The 19,981-nt window shown below is 39.8% G+C and overlaps 1 protein-coding gene across 1 annotated transcript; it reads right to left on the bottom strand.

Annotated features, from left to right (window-relative positions):
• Positions 1-889: 889 nt before the first annotated feature.
• LOC128317496 (B-cell receptor CD22-like) lies at positions 890-6,439 on the bottom strand. Its single transcript, XM_053229675.1, has 9 exons — positions 6,385-6,439; positions 5,366-5,710; positions 3,778-4,026; positions 3,376-3,633; positions 3,028-3,285; positions 2,117-2,207; positions 1,621-1,663; positions 1,424-1,510; positions 890-931 (listed from the first exon to the last, which is right to left on the bottom strand). The coding sequence occupies exons 1-9, from the start codon at positions 6,437-6,439 to the stop codon at positions 890-892; spliced, it is 1,428 nt and encodes a 475-aa protein (XP_053085650.1).
• Positions 6,440-19,981: the final 13,542 nt, after the last annotated feature.

Here is a 19,981-nt window from a genome sequence, read left to right as displayed (position 1 = left end):
GCAATGAAAAACTTTGGGTAATGAATCGATAGAGTAGGAAGGAAAGCTTCATTCTGCCATCACGAAACATTTTCAGCACTTTAATGTAAATATTCAGAGTTTTTCCCCACTATAATGCAGATCAAAACTTTAAGTTTAATATAAAATAAATTAAACCTATGTTAAATACACTTCTGGATTGTCCTTACTCCAGAAGTGTGTGTCAGAGAGAAAGTGTAAATAATTAATTTTTAAGACAGAATAGTTCTGTGAGGTTGCTGTGAAAGTTTTTCCTTTATCAATAATAACTGTCATGTGATTAGAGAAATCACTCACACAGACCCAAAGCATAATTTTTATAATTGATACGACACCAAATTTACGTCTATCTGCTCCAAATCTCAATAGTGACATGAGCACTTCACATACAAAGTGATCTAATATGTTTATTTGGAGAGAGACAAATTTAAACAACAATGTATATGAACAGCTTTGGCTAGTTTAAGTGTCTGTAGTGCGATATATACAAGCACTTTATCCTGGTCAGAGTCACAGTGAATCAGGAGTCTATTCCAGAAACACTGGGTGCCAATCAGGACCTATAACTATTACAGCACACACACACTGTTTAATTTCTTACTTAACACACATTCTCTGCTGAATATTTACATTCTGGACTTCAGTTGAGCCTCAATGCCTTTAATCGCTTCAAATATTCACAAAAAAGAAACAATCACTAACAAGTGAAAACTCAACAGCTGACTGGAACAGTCCTAACCTGCTGGCAGTAGAAAAAAGCACTTCACACACTGCTATAAAATGATTAAAGCTGCTTTAAATGTCTGTAAGTTGCTGATGTTGCTGGTGTAAAGGAGCGATTCAGTTTCTCTGTTTCAGTGAGGAGCTCTCTCTATTCATCAGCTGTTTCGGGACTGATCATGTTCTTCAAAGTCTGAAAGAAAACACACAGAAACATCAGAAACGTGTGTTACAGCAGAACATTACTAACATTTATTTACACCAGTCATCATCACACACTCTCTGATTTACTTTTATTAATATTTTCTATTAATATAAATTTACTGTTGTAGCTCTGACATCTTCAAATTACAATAAGTAATATGTTCACATTACTCTAATCTAACGGTGGTTTTGTGTTTAAAAGCTAAAACTCACTGCTGCAGTCTAGTAGTCAGAGGATGTGGGTGTGTCAGCAGGAGGACGGGCATGAAAAGTCTGTGAAAAAAAGAGGCCATGCCTTGTTGACTTTGAATAATCAGGTGTGTAACTCCATAGTAAAATCAAAAACAGAAAAAACAACTTGCGCTGAATAAATCTGAATTTAATAGAACATAGATTTACAACAATAAAATACATAATCATTTGCTTAGACCATCATTATCAAACATACTACAAGTGACTGTATTTTTCAGTAACCACTTACTGCAAGTGTGTGATACACATCATCAGCTGTCCGGCCTGCGAGATCGAGAGCTGCGTACGTGTCGTCTTTAGCACTCGGCCCAGCGGTCTGCAGAGAGGAGGGGAGGAGAACGTGAGCAGGTTCGGCTGAAGATCTTTACAGTAAGAGTTTATTATGAACAAAGAAATCACCTGATGGATATTTCTGTAATAACTCACCTGATAGTCACCATCATCTTCCTTTTTCTTCTTTCTCTTGCATCTGCTCACACAAAGTCAAATATTTATTCAATTCAATTCAGTTTATTTCTAGAGCACATTTAAAACAGCAGAATCGGATCAAAGTGCTGTACAGCTCAGGGGAATTGAGGTCAAAAAGGCACCTCAACATTACAGCACAAGACAGGGTAATATAAAACAAAACACACAAAGATAATAAAATATACAAAGTATAAATCTCATTAAAATGACTAATTAAACACATGACTTAAAAAACAAGGCTTAGATACAGTCATATGCCAAAGAGAAAAGATGGATCTTAAGACAAGATTTAAATTCTTCAGTAGTTGAAACAGATCAGGTAGTGTATTCGACAGTCTAGAGGCAGCTACTGAGAACGCACAGTCACCCTTGTATTTTAATCGTGAACAAATTTATCCATCAGAAACATCTTAAGAGGAATTAGTGATGAATTTATCAGAATAAATATTCTCACCTCAGCCAGAAGAGTGCAGAGAGAAGAGCTGCAAGCCCAAAAAGTCCAACTCCAACAGCCACATACACAATCAAAGAACCATGAAGGAAACCTGATAGTACCCACACACACACACACACACACAGGAAGAGCAGAAGTGAAAAGATTTTTTAAAAAGAAAATCCATAGTGCATGATGTATAACGGAGCAGAGATCAAACATGGACATATAATCATCGCTCTCACCATTTAAAATGATGGACACTGCAGCTGATCTCTCAGAGCCGTGTTTATTCTGAGCCTCGCAGTAGTACTGTCCACTCTGTAGAGCTCTGTAACTCTGTCCAGATCCTACAGGTGATGATTCTTTCTCCTTAAACCAGGTGTACTTCTCCACAGGTGGGTTAGCATCACTGCTGCAGGTCAGAGTCACTGAACTGCCCTCCACTATCTCACCAGAGGAGCTGATGGACACTGAGACGTTCTTTGGAGGATCTAGAATGGGTAGGGAATTTAGACTTTAAATTAAATATATGATAGTTTTATCTCTTATTGGCTGTGAGGTGATCTTCAGCTTTAACTTACACAGAACATTCAGAGTTACACCGATGGAGTCCTGATGTCCGACTTCATTACTGCAACTGCACTTGTACTCTCCACTGTCCTCAGTTCTGATCTTGGAGATGATGTAGGTCTTTCCTTTTCCTACTGATGTCTTCCCCTTAAACCAGGTGTAGATCTCCACAGGTGGGTTAGCATCACTGCTGCAGGTCAGAGTCACTGAACTGCCCTCCACTATCTCACCAGAGGAGCTGATGGACACTGAGACGTTCTTTGGAGGATCTAGAATGGGTAGGGAATTTAGACTTTAAATTAAATATATGATAGTTTTATCTCTTATTGGCTGTGAGGTGATCTTCAGCTTTAACTTACACAGAACATTCAGAGTTACACCGATGGAGTCCTGATGTCCGACTTCATTACTGCAACTGCACTTGTACTCTCCACTGTCCTCAGTTCTGATCTTGGAGATGATGTAGGTCTTTCCTTTTCCTACTGATGTCTTCCCCTTAAACCAGGTGTAGATCTCCACAGGTGGGTTAGCATCACTGCTGCAGGTCAGAGTCACTGAACTGCCCTCCACTATCTCACCAGAGGAGCTGATGGACACTGAGACGTTCTTTGGAGGATCTAGAATGGGTAGGGAATTTAGACTTTAAATTAAATATATGATAGTTTTATCTCTTATTGGCTGTGAGGTGATCTTCAGCTTTAACTTACACAGAACATTCAGAGTTACACCGATGGAGTCCTGATGTCCGACTTCATTACTGCAACTGCACTTGTACTCTCCACTGTCCTCAGTTCTGATCTTGGAGATGATGTAGGTCTTTCCTTTTCCTACTGATGTCTTCCCCTTAAACCAGGTGTAGATCTCCACAGGTGGGTTAGCATCACTGCTGCAGGTCAGAGTCACTGAACTGCCCTCCACTATCTCACCAGAGGAGCTGATGGACACTGAGACGGTCTTTGGAGGATCTAGACAGTTCCATGATAAGAGTGAGGAAATCAGTTCATGATCATAATCAATGATTTTCTTGATTCCTTTACTTTCATTAAATATCATGTGCTTCATCGTCTATTGTGTTACACAATATATAAGAAAAGATAAATAAAGCTCACATCTGATGCTGAGGGTTTGAGCAGGAGAGGGGAGATGTTCATATCCTCTTACAGCACAGCTATAACTGCCTGCATCCTCACTGCTGACCCGCTGCAGGTGGACTTCATTGCTCTTGGTGGTGTTTGTGGTTAAACCACGGCTGTTTTTGTACCAGATGAATGTGGGATCAGTCAGACTGCAGGTGGTTTTACAGGTCAGAACGGCTGATTGTCCCTCTGACACTTCTGCAGGAGCGATCACCTGAAGATCTTAAACAACGAGAGAAACATTAATCTGCTTCAGTGAATAATCTACCAGCTCGTTTCCCTCAGTCAGTCCTTCACAGTTTTTATGCAGATAAAGAACATAAACTCTGTGTTTGCCTAAAAGTTAAAAGTTGTCAATTTAATTAATTAATTAATTAATTAATTAATTAATTAATTAATACATTAATTATAGGCCCTGATTTATTGAGCAAGAGAGGGAGAGTATGTGTGTGATAAATAAACTAATTTAGCACCTACAGTGTGAGTGATTGTCTTATACAAATATATTATACTCGACCCGTAATTACACATACATGCAGCTCATTTTAAATATAAAACAAACTTTATCACAGAAATATAATCTTAATTCTGAAAATCTTTCTTACTGACATTATTTCTAGGAACTGAACATAAAGTCTGTATAAATGTATATTTTTCCTTTAAGTGGTGAACATGGGATTATATAGACATGTATTTATACCAAAGTCAGAATTTTTAAATTGCTTAAAACTGATTAGTCTTCAATTTAATCAGTTTTTATTACATGCTAATATAATAAATTCATCTTTTGTGTTCTCTCTTATTATGTGTAATGGAAGCATGGAACTACATTACCCATCAGCCCCTGCATGTCACGTCACCCTCAGCTGTGTCTCATTATGCCTTCTTACACTATTTAAGTTCTGGTGGTTGTGTGTTTCTTGGTCAAGCTTTATGTTGTTGTTGTTGTTCACCCATGTTGCAGGTTGTTTCTTGGCTTATAGTCTTGTTTTGGTTATTTGTTAGTGTATGACTTGTTAATTTAATAAAACGTCTGCACTTGCATCCACCTCAGCTACCCATTCCTGACATGATGAAGCTGTTATGATGATTATGTAATTATCTTCTTAAGCTCTGACTGGCACTTTTTGTTTAGCTGTTTATGTATTTGTTTTTGTTTTGTTTGTTTTAGCAATTTAATGTCCTTTAATTAACATTTGTTTCTGTCTTCTGAAATTTCATTTTACATTTCTGATCTAACAGCTAAAGAGAAAATTTAACACAGAAACTTTTGTAAATCACCTGTAAAACAAGCAGCAATGTTCAATTTATCAGATCCACAACAAAATTAGTGTCTGAGTTTGTAATCTTAGTAAATCAAAGCTTTTAAGTATTTAATTAAAAAAAAAAAAAAATATATATATATATATATATATATATATATATATATATATATATAAATAATTCAATAAGAACACATTAAAGATCTTCATTAATCTGGTACAAAACTCTCACACTCCTGTATCTAAAGACAGATTATGGCCTGAGTGATATATGTAGAAAATAAGATGATTTTATTTACCTGTAACAGTGAGTGTAACTCCGGGTTTACCCAGCCATCTTTCTGTTTCTTCGTTTGTTCTGATTCTGAAGTAGTACATGTGTTCATCTGTTTTCTTCACATCACTCAGTCTGAGGGAGAAGTGATTCTGTTCATCTCCTAAATACTCCACTCTGTCTGAGTAACCTGCTTCATTACGCAGATCAGTCGGCTCTTTATCCTCAACTGGGTTTATTAACCAAAACCTGTTCTTCACTGTAAGACGTGTTGGGTGTGTGTAAGTGCCGTTCATAAACACTGTAGATCCTTTTATAGCACAGAGATTTAGTTGGCTGTATTTCACACTCCATTCATTCCCAAGAGCTCCTGAAGCATGATACATGAAAGAGGTGATTAGAGGTCATTATCCTGAGCCCCATAAAACACTGAGCTAGCTTACAGCTTCACTTCTGTCCTCTGGAACTCCAGGTTGGAGAAATAAAACAATTCTTTACCACTGGAAGAAAACTGTGTGTAGGATTTGGACATAGCGGTGTGTTCTAAATTCAGAGCTCGTAATGTGGAATTAATATTTAACAGCATCCACTACTATTCAGTCGTCACTTACATCTGTTTTTCTTTAAATCCAGTGTCACTGATAGACAAATTGTAACAAGAATATTTCACCTGGACTTCAGGTTTTGTGGGCAGGAGATGATGTTATTGTTTATTCCATTTTATATCTTACTAAGAGTTGAGTTAAGCACACACACATCCATATTCAGACCTCAGATTTAACTGCAGACTAAAACACTATTCACACGTTATGTGAGAGTTATGCACGGGGGCGGGGTTTTTAAAAAACAGAGGCGTGTCTTAGTTAAACGTGATTCTGACCACGAACTTAATCCCATTTTTCTCAAGTAATATCAGCTCAAGGGAGGAGCAGTGTTATATTTATAATGTTACAGTTATAACAAGTATCAAAATATACTGGTGGTTAAAGTTGTATTTATTGTCTCTGGGGTGTGTAGTTGTGATGATGTTAATGTGTGACTCACCTGAGATCATGAACAGAAAGATCAGATAAAGTGGAGAAGCCATTTTGAGGGACATCACTGATGGAAAGCTTCTATAGAAAAAAAATATATAAAATTTGCTTATAATAAGTCACAACAACAACATACAATCTACTAAGCTGTTAATCCTCCTTTTCTTTAGAGAAATAATTAAGTAATGACATACAATTATCACAGCATCCATCAGAAGTCTTTCATTAGCTGAGGGATTATTTATTTTAATACCACAGTGCAGTTGAATTCTGGTTTCTGATTGGTCAGAAGGTGTTGATTAATAATTAATCAACACCTTGTACAGCGAACGCTTCACATAAATGGATTAAACAAATGACTATAATCATTGATATGGTGAAGTTTTCTGTAAGGAGAAATTTATATAATGGAAGGAGTCTCCAGTGTCAGAGCTTTGTAATAGTAAGAGGTAAAGCTGTAACTTTAAGATTTATTACTTGTCCATGAAGCTAAGTAAATATTTCGAGTTTAAATAGTGCATGCACTCATGGGACGAACAGCAGTGATGATTGATTCGTGGTCTCGCTGGTTCATAAGTTTCAATATTTTCAGCAATAAACTGAATTACACAGCAGATTGCATCAGAAACTAAGAATGGAAAGAGCAGGAATATAGAAGACAAACTGAACATGAAATTCTAGCTGTATGAAACACATTTGATAAATGAATAGAGCTAAATGTATTGGCCCCGATGGCCTTCCACACTACATCACCACAGTACCACCTACAGCCACAGCTACATAATCAGCCTTTCTCCTCTCTGCTCCTGGAGTACTCCTGCTCTACTAATGTCAGTGTTTTCCCTTTTCCCAACACACCTGATTCAACTCATCAGATAATTAACAAAGCAGACATGAGTGTGTTACAGCAGGAAAATGCTATATAAGATAACATTAGTCCTGTAGCAGGACTCAGAAACATGACAATAGGTGTGGGCCACATGACCAAAATATCAAATCACACTTCATACCATACATGAAGACATTTTCAGGGTACACAATATGTATCACTATATAAACACTTGCTAAGGAACTGTCAGCAAAATAGAAAAAGAAAAAACAAAAAAACAATGAAACTGCTACTACACTTACTATGGCCTGTCAGTCAGTCTGTGCATTACCATGGCAACATGCAGCCTTGGCTTCTTTGGGAACTATTTCTATCGAAGGAGCAAAAATAACCAAAATATTTGGCCATATTGTGTCTGACATGTCAGTTACTTGATATTGATTTCTTATTAATAGAACTGTCACACTTGCAATCGTGCTGTTTATCTGTGGCCTCGTGCCTACGGCCACATCACAGCCACGCCCATATTCAGTTTAACAGTTTAACACATTCTTGCTCATGTCTTATTGCTTAATTAATTTTAAAAATAATTATTTATCATTAAAGGTAAGGAAACAAAAAATATTAGTAAAAAATTGCAACATTTTGCCATTTTAAATATTCAATACAAATATTTTAACATCGAGTTTGAAATTATTATAAAAAGAACACAAAAAGCCACAATTATCTCAGACACAATTCATCATGAAATCAGTATTATATCCATAATTCCCAGCACAGATAAGCGATCGGTAAAATCGATAAAAGTTGCCAACAGTCACGTAGTTCCCAATTTAACAACACAAACTACAACCGTGTTGGAAAAACAACACTGAGCCTCTCTATGTTCAGGAAATGTACATATACTGAGGAAATTTAGTAAAATATTAAACATTCTTACTGTGCCTTCTCGACCTTCATGTCCAGCAACCAAACTACGACTAAAGAAAAGCGTGAGAGAAAGAATGTGTGGTTAAGAGGTGTTGCTGATGTGTGTGAAAACACGCCTTTTTGTTTCCTCTTTATTGCTCCCTAAATATATTTTTAAGAAACCCTAAGAGACTAGCACTGAAGCAGAGAGTTTTCGCCTCGAGTAGGATGAAGTCATTTTTGGGTAATGTGCTGCGTGCTTGTGCATTAATTACCTCAGATGTTTGATACAAAAGCAAATTAATTACAATAGATTACTTTTTATTAATTAAGCCAAAAAAAAAAACTTTACTAGCATTTTCAAACATGTGTTATTGCATCAGCAAGACTGTCTTTGCACCAGAGTAAAAACTATGCATGCATTGTGTACAGTACATTTTAACACATCAGTCCAATGTGTGAATGAATCAACCCATTGCCATGCCAACTGAGGAAGTGAAACAACACCCCAAACCACAAAACACACACTACACAATGTTTAAAACTGTCTGTTTTATTTTTAAAATGAGTAATTTATAAATATTATGAGTATTTATCTAATTGTGTGGTATATTTTATCTTTCTGTCTTTCTTAGACTTTCTATCCTCCCTAATGTGATACAACAAGCATTAGGTATTTTTATCATCTATATCTAAATTACGAAGTAAGCCAATACCCTTTATAAATAAACAGCTTAGCTCATTGCTTGAAAGTGATCTAATGCTGATGCTAATCTTTGCTAATGCTAACTCTAGTTGAAATCTACTCTAGGGGCCTCCGTACATCCTGGGGCAGATCTCTGTGAACATGGGCAGGAATGGGGTCAGCTCAGGGGGAAAAAAAAAATCATTCAAATGTTGAACCCAGCTACTTAACCTTTAGACTCTGGACTAATGCAGCTTTAACAGGAAGTGTTGGTGTTGAATTGTCCTGTAGTGCAGTACCGCTGCTCTGCCACGGGGGCAGTCATGAGCAGTTACTTTTCTAAACACTAATCTCACGTGTCAATCCTGTCTTCAATGTCTCCCTTCATCACTCGGAAGTGTGTATCACCTACATCACATGTCTATGAGTGTGTAGTTTCGAGAAGATTTATAATATAATATTGAATATAATAGCAAAATACCAAAAGTAATACTGTAATACTGAATATTGCATCACTATAAGTTTAGGATGTTGTGACAGGAAAAAGTTCACTTCCTGAGAAGACAGATTTTTATTTAATAGTGAATGAATGTGTTGTGATATGAAAGTTTCTGAAATGAACTCAACAGCTCCTCCTTCAGGCCAAAGGAGTCACAGCAGGAGATGGTCATAGAGAGAAACACATTAACCCAGTGTTAATTATGGCTTTACAGGACTGTGAACACTGATACACACCGGCATGATTAAGTAAAATAAAAAAAAAGTAGATGGTCATTTATCATACACACTTCAAGTAAATGACCTCATTTAAAGACACACTGCACCAGTGTATACATGATAAACATTATACACAATTATCCATAACATTAAAACCACCTGCCTAATATTACGTAGTTCCCCCTTGTGCTGCCAAAACATCTCTGACCTGTCGAGGCATGGACTCCACAAGACTTCTGAAGGTGTGCTGTGGTATCTGGAACAAGATGTTAGCAGCAAATCCTTTAAGTCCTGTAAGGGGCCTCCATGGATCAGACTTGTTTGTCCAGCCCATCACAGATGCTCGATCAGATTGAGATCTGGGGAATTTGGAGGCCAAGTCAACACCTTGAACTCTTTGACATGTTCCATAAACTTTTCCTGAACAATTTTTGCAGTGTGGCAGGGTGCATTATCCTGCTGAAAGATGCCACTGCCATTACGGAATAGAGTGGCCATGAAATATTGTACTTGGTCTGCAACTATGCACATGGTCCGTTTCAAAGAAACATCCATATGAATGCCAGAACCCAAAGCATCACACTGACTCTGCCGGCTTGTCTTCTTCCCATAGTGCATCCTGGTGCCATCTCTTCCCAAGGTAAGCAACGCACACACACCCTGCCATCTACATGATGGAAAAGAAAACTTGATTCATCAGACCAGGCCACCTTCTTCTATTGCTCGATGGTCCAGTTTTGAGGCTCACATGCCCATTGTAGGTGCTTTCGGTGGTGGACAGGGGTCAGCATGGGCACTCTGACAGGTCTGCAGCTACGCATCCCCATATGCAGCAAGTTGCTATGCACTGTGTGTTCTGACACCTTTTTATTAACTTTTTTCAGCAATTTGTGCTATAGTAGCTCTTCTGTGGGATCAGACCAGATGGACTAGTCTTCGCTCCCCACGCACATCAATGAGACGTCCATGACCCTGTCACTGGTTCACTGGTTGTCCTTCCTTGGACTACTTTGGTACACACTAACCACTGCATACTGGAAACACCCCACAAGACCTGCCGTGACCTGACCCAGTCATTCAGCCATCACAATGTGGCCCTTGTCAAAGTCACTCAGACTCTGACGCTTGCCCATTTTTCCTGCTTCCAACACGTCAACTTCTAGAATTGACTGTTCAATTCAATTCAGTTCAATTTGTTTCCAGAAATAAATACATTCAAATTGAATTAAATGATAATAAATTGTAAATATGTGAATTTATCCCTAATGAGCAAGCCAGAGGCAACGGTGGCAAGAAAAAAAATTCCCTGAGACGATATGAGGAAGAAACCTTGAGAGAAACCAGGCTCAAAAGGGAACCCATCCTCATCTGGGTGCTAACGGATAATGCAATTATAAATAAATCCCTTCTACAACTGTGTACTACATGGACATAGTGCAATTGTGCAATCAGTAAATTCATATTCATATTTCAAAATATAATTGTTATAAACTTATAAATGAGCAAAAGCATTTATTATCATATAGCATGTTGCATGTAACTGTCGTCGCTATTCCGTCATGTTGGTGGCTTTCCCAGACTTTGTAAGGAAGGAATTTTTGAAACTGGACCTTTATGAATTTTAATTGAATACTCATGCTTTAGAAGGAAGCTCTTTGGATTAAAGATTTTTTCTGGAATTATATTGATCTTTAACCTGGATTTTTAAGTAGGATGCAGAGTTCATAATGAGTCCTTCACATATCCAAACTGTGAATGGCAGCTAACAGATTAATCCTGACAAATGTTTACACTTTACACAATATTCTCCAGTTCTGTTGTTTAAAGTTGTCATGATTTGATTTCTTGTCGATTTCATAAAGCAAGTGTCCAGAAGACATCAGAAAGTCTAAAGACGGCTTTACACTGTATGATTTTCAGCCCGATTTTGCTGACACAGACAAAACTTACACGTTGTAAAAGAAATGTTTGTTTGTGAGCTGAGACCGGAGGTCTTACAACGCACAATGCGACACGCTCACCAGCGGATGATTAAGTGCCACTGGTCTGGCAGGATGAGATCTGTTAAAGCACTGCTGAAATCGTACAGTGTAAAACCAGCTTAATTTACAAATTAGCCATCGATGTTTCTAGAAGCTTTCCACTGACCAAGTAGGTGTTGTGATGAGGTTGAATAAACGGATGAATGGAAACTTTGTTGAGTACTTATCATTGTGCCTCGTGTCTCATGCGGTGAAATTAACGTGCTTCTGCAGATGTAGCATCAGATGGCTAAATGGAATACATTCACTTACCCTTAATGAGGGAGTTTGTTCATTTTATGTTTTTCTTATTTCAGTGGTTTATGTCTGCAGTGTTTTCACCCTGTCTAATAATACATTTTGATGTATTCCTCAGACACGATTATCATTGCTGCAGAGAATAAAAGAAGGAACAGACAACCAGATTATTGTGTGCGTCGTCCATTTAAAGTTTGTGACGGTTGTGTGGGATGTGTTAAGGCCACATTGGGGACAACAATCGTTACAGCAACACACCTGATTCAACTCATCAGATGATTAACAAAGCAGACATGAGTGTGTTAAAGCAGGAAAATGCTATATAAGATAACATTACTCCTGTAGCAGGACTCAGAAACATGACAACAGGTGTGGGCCACATGACCAAAATATCAAATCACACTTCATACCATACATGAAGACATTTTCAGGGTACACAATATGTATCATTATATAAACACTTGCTAAGGAACTGTCAGCAAAATATCAAAAAAAAAAGAAACTGTTTTAGAAACTACACTTACTACGGCCTGTCAGTCAGTCTGTGTGTTACCATGGCAACATGCAGCCTTGGCTTCTTTAGGAACTATTTCCATTGACGGAGCAAAAATAACCAAAAAATTTGGCCATATTTTGTCTGACATGTCAGTTACTTGATATTAATTTCTTATTAATAGAACTGTCACACTTGCAATCGTGCTGTTTATCTGTGGCCTCGTGCCTACGGCCACATCACAGCCACGCCCATATTCAGTTTAACAGCATTCTTGCTCATGTCTTATTGCTTAATTAATTTTAAAAATAATTATTTATCATTAAAAAAATAAGGAAATATAAAAAAAAATATTAGCAAAAAATTGCAACATTTTGCCCTTTTAAATATTCAATACAAATATTTTAATATTGACTTTGAAATTGTTATAAAAATACACAAAAAGCCACAATTGTCTCAGACACAATTCATCATGAAATCAGTATTATATCCATAATTCCCAGCACAGATAAGCAATCGGTAAAAGTTGCCAAAATTCACGTAGCTCCCAATTTAACAACAAAAACTACAACCGCATTGAAAAAAAACCAACACTGAGCCTCTCTATGTTCAGGAAATGTACATATACTGAGGAATAAATATTAAAATATTATTAAAATTAAATTAAAAAATTAAAATATTAAACATTATGTTTTCTTACTGTGCCTTCTTGACCTTCATGTCCAGCAACCAAACTACGACTAAAGAAAAGCGTGAGAGAAAGAGTGTGTGGTTAAGAGGTGTTGCTGATGTGTGTGAAAACACCCCCTTTTTGTTTCCTCTTTATTGCTGAATTAGTCCCTACGTCAGAATAGGAGAAAATATTCAGACAAAGAAAGATAAAAGATATACATTTTAAATGAATCTAAAGAAAATTCTCTATAGTAATCTGTAGTGCTTGTGCATTTATTACCTCAGAAGTTTTATACAAAAGCAAATTAAATACACCAGACTTTTTTTATTAATTAAGGCAAAAATAAAACTTTACTAACATTTTCAAACATGTGCTATTGCATCAGATTGTGTTTGCACCAGAGTAAAAACTGTGTATGCATTGTGTACAGTACATTTTAACACATCAGTCCAATGTGTGAACAAATGAACCCATTGCCATGCCAACTGAGGAAGTGAAACTACACCCCAAACCACAAAACATACACTACACAATGTTTAAAACTGTCTGTCCTATTTTTAGGTATTATGGGTATTTATCTAATTGTGTGGTATATTTCATCTTGGGGCAGATCTCTGTGAACATGGGCAGGAATGGGGTCAGCTCAGGGAGTGGAAAAAAAAACAAATATATTCAAATGTTGATCCCAGCTACATAACCTTTAGACTCTGGACTAATGCAGCTTTAACAGGAAGTGTTGGTGTTGAATTGTCCTGTAGTGCAGTACCACTGCTCTGCCACAAGGGGCAGTCATGAGCAGTTACTTTTCTAAACGCTAATCTCACATTTCAATTTCTGTTTGTGTAAGCAGAACTCAGATGGCAGTCCAAGTCCAAGATGGCGGCGCGGCAGTAGCACGCAGCGACCACTCCGGATACAAAATGGTGCTTTTTTCGTCCTTAGGCCGACTTTTTAACAGCACATGGACATCGGAGCTACCGGTGTTCGTGTATACCACCGCCAGACAGACACAACAATACAGCCACTCTGCAGGATGATCTGGTGGAGAAGCTAGGCGATCTCGGCTTGCTGCGGGGACCAGGCCTCCAGCCCTCGGCGTCGCCTGATGCCGGTGGCCGGGGGAGGGGACGTCGCAAGCGGTGCGCGAGAAAGCAGAAGCGCGACAAGAGGGCGGGGGTTCGTACTAGGCTAAAAACAAACCCTAGCCGTCTGGCTCTCCCATCCATCCTGCTCTCCAATGTCTGCTCCCTGGACAATAAACTGGATTACATCCGACTCCAGAAAACTACGTGGCGTGAGTTCAGAGACTGCTGCGTCTTTGTTTTCACGGAGACGTGGCTCAGCGACAGAGTTCCGGACGCTGCCATTCAGCTAGACGGGCTAGCCTCGTTTCGAGCCGACAGAAACACTGCTCTGTGCGGTAAGGCTCGCGGCGGTGGCTTGTGTTTACATCAACACGGAATGGTGCAAGAACTCTGTACTAGTCTCTAGTTACTGCTCATCGCTGGTGGAGTTTGTGACTGTTAGATGCAGACCTTTCTATTTACCACAGGAATTCACTATCATCCTCATAATTGGTGTATACATTCCCCCCAGTGCTAACGCTAATGCTAAGGAGGCGCTCTGTGAACTGTATGGGGCTATTAGCGAGCTGCAGAACTCAAACCCTGACGGACTGTTTATTGTTGCCAGAGATTTCAACTATTCAAATCTCAAGTCAGTGCTCCCTAAATTCCATCCGCATGTGGACTTTGCAACAAGAGGGAAGAACGTGCTGGACCTTGTTTACACAAACATCCCAGGCGCATACTGGGCGGAGCCCCGCCCCCACCTCGGCTACTCAGACCACATCTCTGTTATGCTAATCCCAGCATACAGACCGCTAGTCAGACGAACCCAACCGATTCTGAAGCAGGTGAAAACCTGGCCAGCAGGAGCCATCTCTGCTCTTCAGGACTGTTTTGAACACACTGACTGGCACATGTTCAGGGAAGCGGCAACTGACGGCGACTTCACCGACTTGGAAGAATACACGACATCAGTGACCTGCTATATCAGCAAGTGCATTGATGACGTCACTGTCTCCAAGACCATCACCTCACGCTCCAACCAGAAGCCATGGATGACTGCAGAGGTGCGCGCGCTACTGAGGACCCGGGACTCTGCTTTCAGAGCAGGCGACAAGGTGGCCCTAAGAACAGCGAGGGCCAAACTGTCCCGGGCCATCAAAGAAGCAAAGCGCGCACACGCTCAGAGAATCCACAACCACTTCAAAACCAGCAGAGACACACGGCGCATGTGGCAGGGCATCCAGAACATCACAAATTACAGGACACCACCATCTCCCTGTGACAGTGATGCCTCCCTCCCAGATGCGCTGAACGACTTCTACGCCCGGTTCGAGGCACAGAACGGCGTGACGGCGAGGAAGACCACCCCTTCTCCCAATGGCCAGGTGCTGTGTCTAACCACGGCCGACGTGAGAAAGACAGATCTACACAGAGTCAACCCACGAAAGGCTGCTGGACCAGACAACATTCCTGGCAGGGTGCTCAGGGGATGTGCAGACCAGTTGGCAGATGTTTTCACGGACATCTTCAACACCTCCCTGTGCAGCACCGTTGTTCCGACGTGCTTCAAGGCCACCACCATCGTCCCCGTGCCAAAGAAGTCTTCAGTGTCCTGCCTCAATGACTACCGTCCCGTTGCACTTACACCCATCATCATGAAGTGCTTCGAGAGGCTCGTCATGAGGCACATCAAGACCCTGCTGCCTCCCTCACTGGACCCCCTGCAATTCACTTACCGCCCCAACCGCTCAACAGATGACGCCATCACCACCGCCCTCCATCTGGCCCTCACCCACCTGGACAATAAAGACACTTATGTTAGAATGCTGTTCATAGACATTAGTTCAGCATTCAATACAATCATTCCTCAGCACCTGATTGGAAAGCTGAACCTGCTGGGCCTGAACACCTCCCTCTGTAACTGGATCCTGGACTTCCTGACCGGGAGACCTCAGTCAGTCCGGATCGGGAACAGCATCTCCAACACCACCACACTGAGCACTGGAGCCCCACAGGGCTGTGTGCTCAGTCCATTGCTGTTCACTCTGCTGACTCACGACTGTGTAGCAATGCACGGCTCAAATCACATCATCAAGTTCGCCAATGACATGACCGTGGTGGGTCTCATCAGCAAGAACGACGAGTCAGCATACAGAGATTAGGTGCAGCGGCTAACGGACTGGTGCAGAGCCAACAACCTGTCCCTGAATGTGGACAAAACTAAAGAGATGGTTGTTGACTTCAGAAGAGCACAGAGTGACCACTCTCCGCTGAACATCGGCGGCTCCTCCATGGAGATCGTCAAGAGCACCAAGTTTCTTGGTGTTCACATGGCGGAGAACCTCACCTGGTCGCTCAACACCAGCTCCATAACAAAGAAAGCCCAGCAGCGCCTGTACTTTCTGCGAAGGCTGAGGAAAGCGCATCTCCCTCCCTCCATCCTCACCATGTTCTACAGAGGGACTATCGAGAGCATCCTGAGCAGCTGCATCACTGCCTGGTTTGGGAATTGCACTGTCTCAGATCGCAAGACCATGCAGCGGATAGTGAGGACAGCTGAGAAGATCATCGGGGTCTCTCTTCTCTCCTTCTCGGACATTTACACCTCCCGCTGCATCCGCAAAGCCACCAGCATTGTGGATGACCCCACACACCCCTCACACACACTCTTCACCCTCCTGCCGTCTGGTAAACGGTATCGAAGCATTCGGGCCCTCACAACCAGACTGTGCAATAGTTTCTTCCCTCATGCCATCAGACTCCTCAACACCTAGAACTGGACTGAAGGAAGGAACACACACACACATACATATACACACATACACACAACTGAACATCTTCCATGCACATGTTTTACACATGTTTTGCACATGTTTTATGCTGCTGCTGCTACTATTATGTTTACACATAATACATTATGTTTACATTACTTCAGTTATTTATATCAAACTCTGTATTATTTGCACTATTGTCACTTGGTCAATTTCAAACAGAACTGCGTACTGGTTGGTGTTGTAGTTACTGTACTGTCTTGTTCTGTCTTGTGCGTCCGCACGTTTGCACTTGTGCACTTTATGTTCAATTTATGTAGTCCCCGTAGTTCTGTGTCGTTCTGTGTTGTCTTATGTAGCACCTTGGTCCTGGAGAAACGTTGTTTCGTTTCACTATGTACTTGTATATGGCTGAAATGACAATAAACTCCACTTGACTTAAATGCGTGTAAAGCAGTTCTTTCCACATGACTGAGTGAAATAAACTGAACAGCTCCTCCTTCAGGCCAAAGGAGTCACAGCAGGAGATGGTCATAGAGAGAAACTCATTAACCCAGTGTTAATTATGGCTTTACAGGACTGTGACACTGATACACACCGGCATGATTAAGTAAAAAAAAAAAAAAAAAAAGATGGTCATTTGTCATACACACTTCAATAAATGACCTCATTTAAAGACACACTGCATCTCAATGCACCAGGGTATACATGATAAACACTATATATTTATATATTTGACTGAATCTTGTAAGACATATTGAGGATGAGCATTCCTTTTTATTACGCTGAGTTACAAATAAAGGAAAAAATAAACCAACAAAACAAAATAATGCTAAAGTAACAGATATACACCAAACAAAGTAATAAACAGTAATAAAATACACTTAGGTTTAGGGGTAAATATTTAAAATATTCCAGCATACTCTATATGATAAACATAAAAAGATAAACTATAAAAATACAGTATAACCATATATTTATACATTATAAATCAACACAACAATTATCATATAGCATGTTATAGATAAGGGATTTCACCCCTGAACCTAGAGAAATGATGAACACCCCCTTAACATGAAATTTCAACTCGTTAACTTGGGGTAGTCTTCTCAAGTACCAGTTCCTTCCCCTTTTACGGAGTTACAGCACAACAACACGGCCGCTCGTTCTGTGAACAGTGTAAAGTTGGTCTTCTCTACTTTTAAATGAGTTTAAAGCAGTACTGGCTTTAGATCAGTTAATATATAGACAGTATAGTTTTGAGAAGGTAATCATCAACATTACAGTAATCACTAATGTACTCTAGCTTATTGCTAAGCTACTTACTGTTGTCTGCTGTAAGTGCTGTGATGCAATTTTAGTCCAAAATGTTGCATGAATGTTTATAGGGAACAGAACCAATAGTGCGGTTATAGTAGCTGTTTATGAGCTTCTGCTCTGACAGAACAAACAAAAGACACGCTTTTATGGAGATGTCCATGTTTTTTTTTTTCTCCACTTTGCGAATTGCAAATTAGCTATCGATAAATGAAAAACAAATACGTTTTTAGATTTCCAGTATGTACAGGCAGAAGTTTTATCAAAGTCTGGTGATGTTGATCATAATAAGCTGAATTTAACCAGGTGCTATATTTTCATTGGGCCTAACTGGATTTTGAGTTAGGATCCGCAAGTGAGTCACATTTACATTTACATTTATCTCATGGGGCTGAGGCTTTAAATATTCAAAATGTGAACGTTAGCTAACAGTTTAGTCCAAATATTTTTTTTAGTTATCCAATGTTCTCCAGTTACACTTGGTTGCACATGATATACACATCAAGACATCAGAAGGTATCAAAAAATAAAAAATAAAAAAGCTCATGTGGCATCTGGAGAGTTTCTAGAAGCTTTCCACTGACCAGGTGGGAGCTGTGGTGAGGTTGAATAAATGGGTGAATGTTGATTAATTCACTCTGCTGTAGATCACAGTGGGATCCTCAGCATTGGAAGGCCTGCAGAAAAAGAGTAAATGATCAGAGTAAGATCCAGCAGAAGATCATTTCCAGCTCTGTTGGAGTGGAGGAAACAGACGGGCTCCTCTCACCTGTAGTCAGCACCGGTGCGAGTAAATCTAATACTAGCGTACTGAACCTCCTTGTCCTCAGAGCCAGAAGCTTTCACAGCAGAACTCTCAGCGCTTCCGGGGTCACCGGCACTCCGGCGTACAACTCTGGCATACAGGACTTCATCCTGATCGGCCGAGGCTGAATCAGGTACAGTGTTGATTGGATTTGTCATTGCTACATTGGCATAAACATCATCCTGAGGTGGGAGAACATGACATCACAGAGACAGAGGAGTGAAAATGGTGAACATCTACATCACATTGTCGTTGAATTCTGGATTGTGATTGGTCAGAAGGTATTGATTAATTTTCTATAACAGCAGCTCCGACAGTAGGGCAGCTGCAAATCACAGGTTTATAGTAATGCACTCATTCGTTATACGTTATCGTTTCTATAGTAACGGCTCATTCACAGGGGTGTGTACAGTGGATGCTGCACATAAACAGATTAAAAAATGGGTATAATCATTGATATGGTTAAGTCTTCTGTAAGGAGACATGTATTTAACATTTATGGAAGGAGTCTCCAGTGTCATTGTAGCAGTCAGAGGTAAAGCTGTAACTTTAAGTTTTTTTGACATCTTCAGGACAGAGGAGTTTACGCTTTGCAGTATCTGAGGGAACGACTGTTTATAGCTGCGATAACATAAATGTGAACAGGAACTAACTTGTTTCACGAATGTCCCACAACATTAAATGTAACTATAAACAGATAAAAGTATGAAGTGTGGTACTGAAATAAATAAACAAGTAGAACTGGGGATGCCTCTGTTACATAAAGCAGGTCCAGGCAAGTTGAGATGGATGCAAATGCAGTAAAGGTTTTACTGAAGAGAGGCAGGCAGAAGAATCCAAAACGACAGACAGAATCAGCATCAATGAATATGCGTGGGTCAGACAATCAGCAAACAGAGAACGCTGGGCAAAGGCAGAACACGAAAACCATGTAATAAACAAAGTCGAGAAACCAGGAAAACAAACACAGAACAAAGGCTTGGTATGGATCAGGCCACAAAACACTGAAACAATACTTTGCAACTTTACAACGAAACACGAGGGTATAAATAAACAGAC

The sequence above is a fragment of the Pangasianodon hypophthalmus genome, chromosome 26, assembly GCF_027358585.1.
Source record: "Pangasianodon hypophthalmus isolate fPanHyp1 chromosome 26, fPanHyp1.pri, whole genome shotgun sequence".
Classification (NCBI taxonomy): Eukaryota; Metazoa; Chordata; class Actinopteri; order Siluriformes; family Pangasiidae; genus Pangasianodon; species Pangasianodon hypophthalmus.
Note: the sequence above shows the minus strand (reverse complement) of the source record. Positions and strands in the feature narration are given on the sequence as shown.